At 47.1% G+C, this 10000-nt stretch overlaps 1 protein-coding gene across 9 annotated transcripts in view; it reads right to left on the bottom strand.

The window, feature by feature from the left end:
• Window positions 1–10000, bottom strand: part of LOC123515165 (protein similar-like) — a 352568-nt gene that overhangs the window by 205950 nt on the left and 136618 nt on the right. Inside the window, exons 1-2 of one of the 9 annotated variants that reach the window (XM_045273666.1) lie at window positions 1448–1620; window positions 586–899 (exon numbers count right to left, since the gene is read on the bottom strand). The exons of 6 other annotated variants lie outside the window; for them this stretch is intronic. In XM_045273666.1, the coding sequence (XP_045129601.1) occupies window positions 586–677 (92 nt within the window). In that variant the 5' untranslated portion in view covers window positions 678–899; window positions 1448–1620. Of the gene's footprint in view, window positions 1–585; window positions 928–1447; window positions 1621–10000 lie in introns of those variants that run through there. 2 more of the 9 variants (XM_045273660.1, XM_045273665.1) reach the window with 2 other exon arrangements.

Here is a 10000-nt window from a genome sequence, read left to right as displayed (position 1 = left end):
TATGAGACGCTAGGGAGGTGGTGGTGGTAGTGGAGGATGGTGAGAAGTGGTGCAATGTATATTTTTAAGAGCAAGGGAATTTTTGGTGGTGGGGAAAGAAGCAGAAAGAGCCTCTAGAGTGAATAATATAAAGGGATGGGGGACTGGAGGGGGTGAAGAGATAGGTAGATGGTGGGAAAGGGAACTGTTGACGTATATAAAGCTGAGAAATAGTGAGGCTGAATTGAGACGTAATGAAGCTGGGCGGTAAAGAGGGAAGGAGTATCAAGGCAAAGAGGGAGTCGGGTGTGGGTTGGGTTAGGGACAAGCTGGGCGACTGAGATGGAAGGATAGGATAAAGCAGGGGTCGGATCAGGAAGATAAAAGAGACGGTCAGACACGGAGCGACGACGACGACGACGACGACGAGGAGGAGGAGGAGGAGGAGGAGGAGTAGAGGGCGGAGGAGGAATGTGATTATGAATACGAAGAAGAGAACGAGAAGGAAAAAGAAAGGTTTGATAGAATAAGAAGTGCACAGAATAAATAACCATGAGGAGGAGGAGAAGGAAAAGAGCAGAAACAGTCACCGGTCAGTTTACTCACTTGCTGCTCTTGGTCGCTTTCCCGCCTCCTCCTGCTCCACCGTGGTTCCTGCGAGGAGCTACTACTTCCTCTAAGTTGTTACGGAGACACATTCTGGCGTGGCGGCCGCTGCTGTGGACACTCGCGGCTCACCACACAGGACGGCACTCACTCACACAAAGTAAAGTCCTATAACACTGAGGGACACTCGGGACACTTAAAGGCAAAGTGCGCGGTTCCCTTGATTCAGAAGTGACGGATTACACAAGTAGGTCAGAAATTCGCACTGTTTGTCTTGTTTCGGTCATGCGATCGTCGTTTTCTGCTGCTGAAAACTAATGGAAAATTTGTTGAGAGAGAGAGAGAGAGAGAGAGAGAGAGAGAGAGAGAGAGAGAGCCTAAGGGAGGCCTAGGGGCGGGACAGGGAGGGGATGGGAGGGGCGAGGCGGAGCGGGGCAGGCAGGGGGAGGAGCCTGTAGTACTGTGTTTGGTCCCACTGCTCGGCTCGCCTCGGCTCGGCTCCAACACTCAACACAACACAACACAACACAACACGGGATCTACTGCTATCACTCATCACCGAAGGCAACACTACACTACTAGCTTGCACCAGGTCCTCCATTTTTCCCCGCCTCCCCCCCTAGTCCAAGGTCGGCCTAGGCACTGCAGTCCACCACCATCACCACCACCGCGACACTGTGCCACACGACGAGGGGATACGCCTCTGTGTCCCTCCTCTCTAACTTGTTCAATATTGCAATCCTGAGGCTGGGAGGTGGGCGTGGTGGGGATCAGCGAGTCCTGGTGGATGTGTGCAGGTGTGGCCAACGACAGGTGTGGACAGTGGCAGGTAAATGCGTGGTGAATAAGGGGCGCGCCTCACCTAGCGGCAAACCTGAATTCAACTGACAGAGGCAGCGGTGGCGATGGTGGTGGTGGTGGCAAGACGGCGTGGCCAGAAACGAGAGGCCAGCTATCACCAGCGCAACCAACACGCCACCACCACAACCACCACCACCGCGCTGCCCTGCTCTCCCCACCCATTCCCTCGTGATTCCCTGGCGCTAATCACTTCCCTTAGCACTCCCATTACTCCCCCTTGCCCCTCTTCCACTCCCGCTCCATCCCTACACGGTAAGCAGTACGTATAATCCACCCGAGGGCACTATCTGGGGTTATAAATGTCCCTCCCCACTCCCGGTCTCCCCCTTCCTGCCTTTCGCTGAGCCCCTCCCTCCCTCCGATCGCCTCCCCCTCTGTCCCGCCAGCACACATATAGCTCCAAGCAAGAATGAGGTTAGGTCGCTAGTTCTGCTCTATCTCTACCATGGTTCCTCATCGTACCTAACATACTCCACACTCTACTCCACTCCAATCCACTCCTCTTATCTTCTCAGTGCTATTCATGTCACTCCACTCCCTCTCACCCCACCCACCATTCCTCTTCCGCCACGTGTCACTGTTTTTCATTATACATTTTCACTTATGTCACTATTTTTAACGCTTGTTTTTACTCGTGTGGGTGTTTTCGACGTGTTAATTTACTCCTACTGTTCGAAATGCTTCCTTTACTATTTTCACTGCACACTTTTACTCATGTCACTGTCCTCCATACTTGCTCGTGTATATCTCTCCTCCTTCACTGTATACGCCTTACTTCCCTCAATAATGTCACTGCTCTCCACTCTTGCCTTTGCTCAAATCAGCACCACAGCTCCACTACTACTGACGTCACTGTACGCTTGCTTCCTCCTCCTCCTCCTCCTCCTCCTCCTCCTCCTCCTCCTCCTCCCAACCACTACACTCCACATTAATCTTTTTTACGCACCCACTTCCCCAACCCCATCCCCAAACCAAGTCATCCTTCCTCTCATCCACTTCACAAGTTATACACTTCCCCTCTTCTCTTCCACTACCCATTATTCCCCTTCCTCTCCCTCCCTCACCCTCTCATCCACTTGAATTACATCCTTCTCTATCCTCCACTACCACTTGCAACTGCCCGCCTTCCACCAGTCGGTCCACTTATCCCTAGCACCTCCACGTTCTTGGTTGCTGGCCTATCTATCCTTGACTAGCATCCACTTGTAGCTCGTCGCATCCGTCAGTCCATGGCCTTCTTCTCCGCATCAGTTTCATCCTCTGCTTTCATCACAGTGCTGGTCAGAATGCAGACTTGGAGGCGACAGTAGTACTACCAGCTGGGTGTGTGATTCGCTTCCCACCACCCTAATCTCCCATCTCCTCCCACCACCACAGAGAGAGAGAGAGAGAGAGAGAGAGAGAGAGAGAGAGAGAGAGAGAGAGAGAGAGAGAGAGAGAGAGAGAGAGAGAGAGAGAGAGAGAGAGAGAGAGAGAGAGTTACACATGGTATTACATACTAAATACAGCTCCCACAAGCACTGTAGCTCACAGTTGGCCTCGTATCTCGTATCTCCCAGCAGCGAAGTGTACAACGAAGCAAGAAAGGCGAAATCAAAACTAAACATCCGGGGGGTCATGAATCAGTGCCTCTGTGGGATATCTTATTTCAAGGCGGTGATCATATGCACTACTACTACTACTACTACTACTACTACTACTACTACTACTACTACTACTACTACTACTACTATAGGTGATATTTGTGTATTCAATGACTCACTGTCTTGTTTTTACACTGGAATTCTAAAATCTGATCATCTCTTCATAAAAAAAAATGTCTTTGCTAGCGAGAATAAGTCATTTTGAGTTCTGGCTGTATTTAGGTAGTATATGATAAATAGTTAAAGGGTATATATACACACGCACACACACACACACACACACACACACACACACACACACACACACACACGTATATAAATTCACACTCAACTGCTTTATATTGATGGCCTTTTGTGTTTACTGAGAGAGAGAGAGAGAGAGAGAGAGAGAGAGAGAGAGAGAGAGAGAGAGAGAGAGAGAGAGAGAGAGAGAGAGAGAGAGAGACTTCATTATACAGAGCCGTAACACTAAGAACATTAGCGTCATTGCAAGTAGTTTAGCATTATGACAGGCATTTTATCTGTGAAATAACCTGTGGTCCACGGAGATCCTTGCTGGTCCTTGGGCGCTGCTGGCTTTGTAATCTTGTTAGTCCTTTGTCTAAAATAATAATGAAGCCACGCACGTATATGGCTGCCCTCTCTCTCTCTCTCTCTCTCTCTCTCTCTCTCTCTGTGTGTGTGTGTGTGTGTGTGTGTGTGTGTGTGTGTGTGTGTGTGTGTGTGTGTGTGTGAAGGAAATAATTAACACATGACATTAACAAGAGATTAAAAATATAGTTTTTCCATCATTATCAACAAACAAACAAACAAACACACACACACACACACACACACACACACACACACACACACACACACACACACACACACACACACACACACACACACACACACACAGAGAGAGAGAGAGAGAGAGAGAGAGAGAGAGAGAGAGAGAGAGAGAGAGAGAGAGAGAGAGAGAGAGAGAGAGACTTTCTTTCCTCCCTCAACGAAATCTATTTATTCACACTTACCATAACTTCTTGGTTTCCTTCTTATTTTCCTGGTAAGTTTCCTACTTCCTTTCCGCTCTCTCTCTCTCTCTCTCTCTCTCTCTCTCTCTCTCTCTCTCTCTCTCTCTCTCTCTCCCCTTCGTCAGCCACCAAACTAACTTTCTCCTATTTACTTATTCCTTTCGCTTGCCATTCCTTTCTATATTAGGCATGGCTTGTGAAAATTGTCCGTTTTCTATGCAGTGTACTTCGTCCTGTAGAGAGAGAGAGAGAGAGAGAGAGAGAGAGAGAGAGAGAGAGAGAGAGAGAGAGAGAGAGAGAGAGAGAGAGAGAGAGAGAGAGAGAGAGAGAGAGAGAGAGAGAGTGGAATCCTTGTTCTGTTCTATCCAGTTATCCATGTGTCGTTTATTAGTGCGATGGGTTAGGTTAGGTTTGGCTAGGATAGTTTCGTTAGGTTAGGTTAGGTTAAGTTTGACAGGTTAGGTTAGGCTTGGATAGTTTCGTTAGGGTAAGTTAGGTTGGGTAAGATTACATTTAAGTTAGGTTTTATACAGGTGATCTGATATGTTATCTTGGCCTATTATGCAATTCTGTTCTCTATTCGCTATGTAATCGTAACATACATTATATAATTGAAGTATCTGTTGTCCTACTTATCCTATGAAATCCCAACACATTTTTCCCCTCCTTTTTTCTGCTGTCCTATGCATGCTCACAAAAGTCATTCTCCCTGTTATGCTACCTATGGAATCCTCATCTCTGCTCCTCTGATATAATCCACACCAACGCCAACAACACCGTACGCTAGTAAAGATAACACTCAGGACTTCGATAAGAGCATAGAGATCTGTAATATTAATCTCTCAAGGTCCACTCACTCACCCACTCAGCCAGCCAGAAACACAACGGAGGCATTGCGTCATTCCAGTATATTATGAAAACAAACTGAGGGTGATTCAGTTCATTAGTCATTTTTTCTCCTTTCTTATCTCATTGTAAAGGTAAGATGTTCCCGGCTTGCACGATGCAGGTGGGTAACGGTATGACTAGTTAAGGAAGTGTAGGAAGGCAAGAACTGAGGGTGATTCAGTTCATTAGTCATTTTTCCTCCCTTAACCTCAACGCAAAGGTAAGATGTTCCCCAGCTTACACGATACTCCTGCTTCTTGCTAAGTGCAGGTGGGTAAAGGTAATGATTAGGTAAGGAGGTGTAGGAAGGCAAAGGTAAAGAGTGTAGAAGTTGACGTGTGATATTGAGGATGAGGTACTACATGTAAGGGAAACATAAGGTAAGCATATGTAAGGTGTATAGCGGTCGTTGTGTGATGCTTAGTGTAATAAACGTATCGGAAGGTAAGGTTAAGGCGAAGGTAACATGGGTGATGGTCAGTGTATTATAGTAAGCGTGTTAGGTATGGAATGTGTTATTTATCTATTTATTTATTATCATTTATTTTATCTTATTAATTTTTTTTGATGGGGAAGCCAATATTTAGTTGTTTTCTCTATTCTTTAGTAAGCGTCCGGGATTACAAGCGTGGCGGTGGCTGGCAACTGCTTCAGAATGTAAACACGGTTTGGCTTCTCCACGCTTTCTCCCTCTCCCCCTCTCCCTCCATCCACTTCCCTCTCTCTCTCTCTCTCTCTGACCTGTTGCTTTTCTTCAAAATTTCCCGCCTCCTGCCTCTCTTTCTCTTGACGCAGACACATCCACTCATGGCCGTGCTGAATGTACCCCCAGCTATCCTCCCTCTTCCCCCCTCTTGATCTTTTCTCGTTCTTCCTCCGCCCACCAGACCCCGCCTCCTTCCACAGCCACTCAAGATTCAGCTTCTCTCTCTCTCTCTCTCTCTCTCTCTCTCACACACACATAATGAATTGAAAGCAAAGACGATGTCATCAATCGATCCTGTAACGGAGGAGGAGGAGGAGGAGGAGGAGGAGGAAAAGACGTATAGGCCCTCACTAAAAAAAAATATACTTGACGAGATGATAAAATATGTAAAAGAAAAAATAAAGGAAGAAACGAAGACAAACAGTAAGTTCGAGAACAGACAAAAACGAGGAGGAGGAGGAGGAGGAATAGGAGGAAAAGAGTGCCAATAACGCCTAACTATCTTATATCACAAGCACAAGTAAACAAATTTGAATAGGTTTGATAAGGAAAGCACGATATGACGCCACCCCTTCTATTCCCTCCTGGCCTTCTCGCTTCCCTGGCTGTATCTTTTATCTTCCTTCACTATCTTAACTATAATTACTCATCATCACCACTTTGATAAACTGATATAATTAGACCGGTATTACTTGTATATGGAAATTTGAAACACTTTTTTTCATATATGTTGGTCTGTGTGTAAGCTCTTTTTGTTTCACTGAGTCACTTTCGTCACTGCGTCTTTTTTCTATACTTTACGTGAGCATGATTCAATAAAACAGCCACGTGTAACATCATAGCAGAATGTAAAGAAAAAAAAAAAAAAAAAAATGATATAAAAAATAGCAATAGACATAACTGGAACGGTATTTGCGTGTATGATAATAAATGTATGGTGTGGATCAATAGAGAGATAGATAAGTTCTGTATGCCTGAGAGAGATAAGTATGATTCCGTAACAAAAGCGCTCTCTCTCTCTCTCTCTCTCTCTCTCTCTCTCTCACTAATAAACAGTAACAACGCGACAAAATGTGCTTAGTGTGGCATGACCGTCAGTGGTGCGGGGGGAAGGGATCGCGGCGGGATGACGGACTGACGACACACTCCCGGACACAGACAGAAGAGTTTCCCCCGTAAAGAGAGACACAATAACCGAAAACTGTTCCGCCGTGACGTTTTCTTCAGTCAGCCGCATCCCTGACAGACACCACCACCACCATCACCACCACCACCACCGCCACCGCCCAGACAATGGGTGAGACAGAAAACTTGCGGCGTGAAGGCTGACTGCAAGACAATGAGTGGTGGCGGCTGGCACACACTTGCGGCTGTGTTCTGTTCCTCACCATGACTGTCTGCGCCACGATAGCCATTATTTCTGCGGCTAATAATATCACAACTCTCACTCTCTTGACCGCATCGACATGTTTACTTTTACTCTCCCCTAGTCCTATTACGATTATTGCTCCTGCTGCTAACCTATTACTACTACTATCGTCATTACAAACACTACGATCATAAGAAGTAAAGAGAAGAAGAAGAAGAAGAAGAAGAAGAAGAAGAAGAAGAAAAGATGATGATGATGATAATGATGAATAACAAGAACAACAACAGCAGTAGCAGCAACAACAGCAGCAGCAACAATGAGGAAGATGCTACAATGAGTTATAAAGGTCGCAAAGACAGCAGTTCCTAGTAACGGCAGTGAAGGTTTTGGAGTGAGTGGTGAGGGTGCCTGGGGAGGAGGGTGACAGGGTGGGTGGATGAGGGGCCGAAGTAAAGCATGGGGGAGCCAGCAATACGGTGAGAGGATGGTAGAGCGAGATGAAGGTGCCAAAGCCAGAATAGGATGGGCGTGACGAGGCAGAACAAGATGGTAGGGAGTCACTAAGCAGAGGAGCGGTGCCAGGTGTTAGCGTCAGGTAGGAAGGGCGGCAGGGGGCAGGGTCAGCATTTGAGGTTGCCATGGCCAGGGTTGAAGGGTGCTAGTGCCGAGATTAGAGGTGCCGCCGCCAGGACGGGAAAATTTTGGACAACTAGACCTAGAGTTGGAGGGTGCCAGAACGTCAAGACAGGAGGCTGTGAGGGTGGTAGGAGCAAGGAGGGAATGAGCAAGGGTGCCAGGATACCAGTGTGCCAGGCAGGCGGGGATCCCATGGTCAGGGTGGGGTTCATGGATGCGATGAAAGAAAATGGGATTTTTCGGGCCGTTTGTTTTGGCAGGTGGCGCGGGGCACAGAGAAGGGCAGTGACTCCCGGGGTGGTCCTCCTACTTACCCAAGCCACCTACCCCTCTCCCAGCCTGCCTTCCTACCCGATCCTGGCTTCGACCACCCTTTCGTGTAAGACCTACGCCTGGCAAGCAGAGGGCCAGATGAGTAGGATACGCAGTGTTAACCTGTATAATACTTGTAAGGTCTTTTGTAGGTCAGCGGAAGGATTGGCTAGAAGTGGTGAATGGCGCGGCTAAGACCTTGGTAAAAGTACAGACTCAGGCGCCTCTAGATGATGTATGTGCTGGTAGCAAAGTTGTGCCTCAAAATCGAGCACAAGGAAAGAAAACGGGAGGGATGGCTAAAGCAAAGTAAACGAGCGAGCCAGTCCTTGCTCCACACACCCCTCATCCCCTCCAGGTACCCTCTCACTCCCTCCTCCAACCTCAACCCATCCCTGACCTCAACCTCTCATATCCTCACAGCCCTCCCCCAGCCCCTGGTCCCTCACCTACAGCCCATTACCAAACCATTCCCAACTGATAGACCCTTAGCTCTTTCCTCTCATAGGGCAGTAAATTAGAGCGGCGCTTCAAGCACAAGCACACAAGGCCGCCAGAACCAGAGCAATATGATGATGAACCCGCCCCAGCATGAAAGAAAGCCACATGGTGATGAAAAGCGACAATCTGATGATTTTTTTTTTCTTCGCCATTATTAAGAGTGCTTTGTCCTGATTTCCTACAGCCACTTGTTCCAGTGCTGGGTAACACACACCACCTGACGTGATAATCTCAGTGGTATAAAAGCGACATTTAGGAATTCTGTCTGTATGAAGTGAGCAGTAAATACTTCAATTCTCTTTGGAGTTATCATAAAATACTACACTTCACAGAGGCAGAGCGAAATCCTGTAGGACTGGCAAGAGACTTACTACCGTACTGCATCCTGTCTGCTGCACAGCTATAAGTTTTCTGTGATCCACGCATGCAGCGCACTCTGATACTTCCCGTAAAACATTTAAAACATGACTGGTGCACTGAAGCGCCTCGTGGTGTTAAGTCAATGACTTGCTGTGCGTCTCACTCACCCATACATGGACACTCCCCGTGGACACGTGGAATGGGTCAATATCCAGCACTTGACATGCCCTCCTTCAGGTATCTCTGGTCAGAAGCTCGAGGACACTTACCTGCTGGGGACAAAAGGAAAGAGAATTAACAAATATACAAATTGTTTAATGCCTCAAAAACTTAACTTCTTCATCTATCAACTCGACACAACCTACCAGACAATTATTCCTTCTTATAAATTAATGGTATGACTGAATTATCACACATTTCCTACAATGTTAGACACGCCACGCCTCCATCATTCAAAGGTAGTTCACGAATACACAATGGCCAACCATAATCACATGATGTGGTGCTGAGGAAATACGCTCAATATTGGCACCGAACTGCAAGGACAGGGAAGGTATCCAAGCCAACTAAAGCCACGTGTATTTCTCTCTCTCTCTAGTTCAGTGCCCACAGAAGGCTGCGCGTGCACACATATTGAGAGAGAGAGAGAGAGAGAGAGAGAGAGAGAGAGAGAGAGAGAGAGAGAGAGAGAGAGAGAGAGAGAGAGAGCACATGGGCAAGTCAGAGTATTTACACTTTGAAGCAGGTGCCGGTCACCAGACAGCTGGGAACTCTCGTAACGATAATAAACACAGAGATAAAGAAAACAAAATATATAAAACACACGAACAGACAGTCAGACACACACACACATACACATACACACACACACACACACACACACACACACACACACACACACACACACACACACACACACACTTACAATCTCCCTACCGTCTTCCTGCCACCTATTCATCTTTCGCTTTCACCCCCTTTCCCTCCCGTCCACTTCACGCTACCTGGACTTATCAAGGAACAGGTGGAACGCATTACACTACTTGAACGTTAAACCTTTACTAGTCGATAAGGGATAATGGGAAAAATAAATACATGTTATAAAGTACAAGTGTGGAGATTGCGT

Source organism: Portunus trituberculatus, chromosome 38 (assembly GCF_017591435.1).
Source record: "Portunus trituberculatus isolate SZX2019 chromosome 38, ASM1759143v1, whole genome shotgun sequence".
NCBI lineage: Eukaryota > Metazoa > Arthropoda > Malacostraca > Decapoda > Portunidae > Portunus > Portunus trituberculatus.
This window is presented reverse-complemented; position numbering and strand designations above follow the sequence as displayed.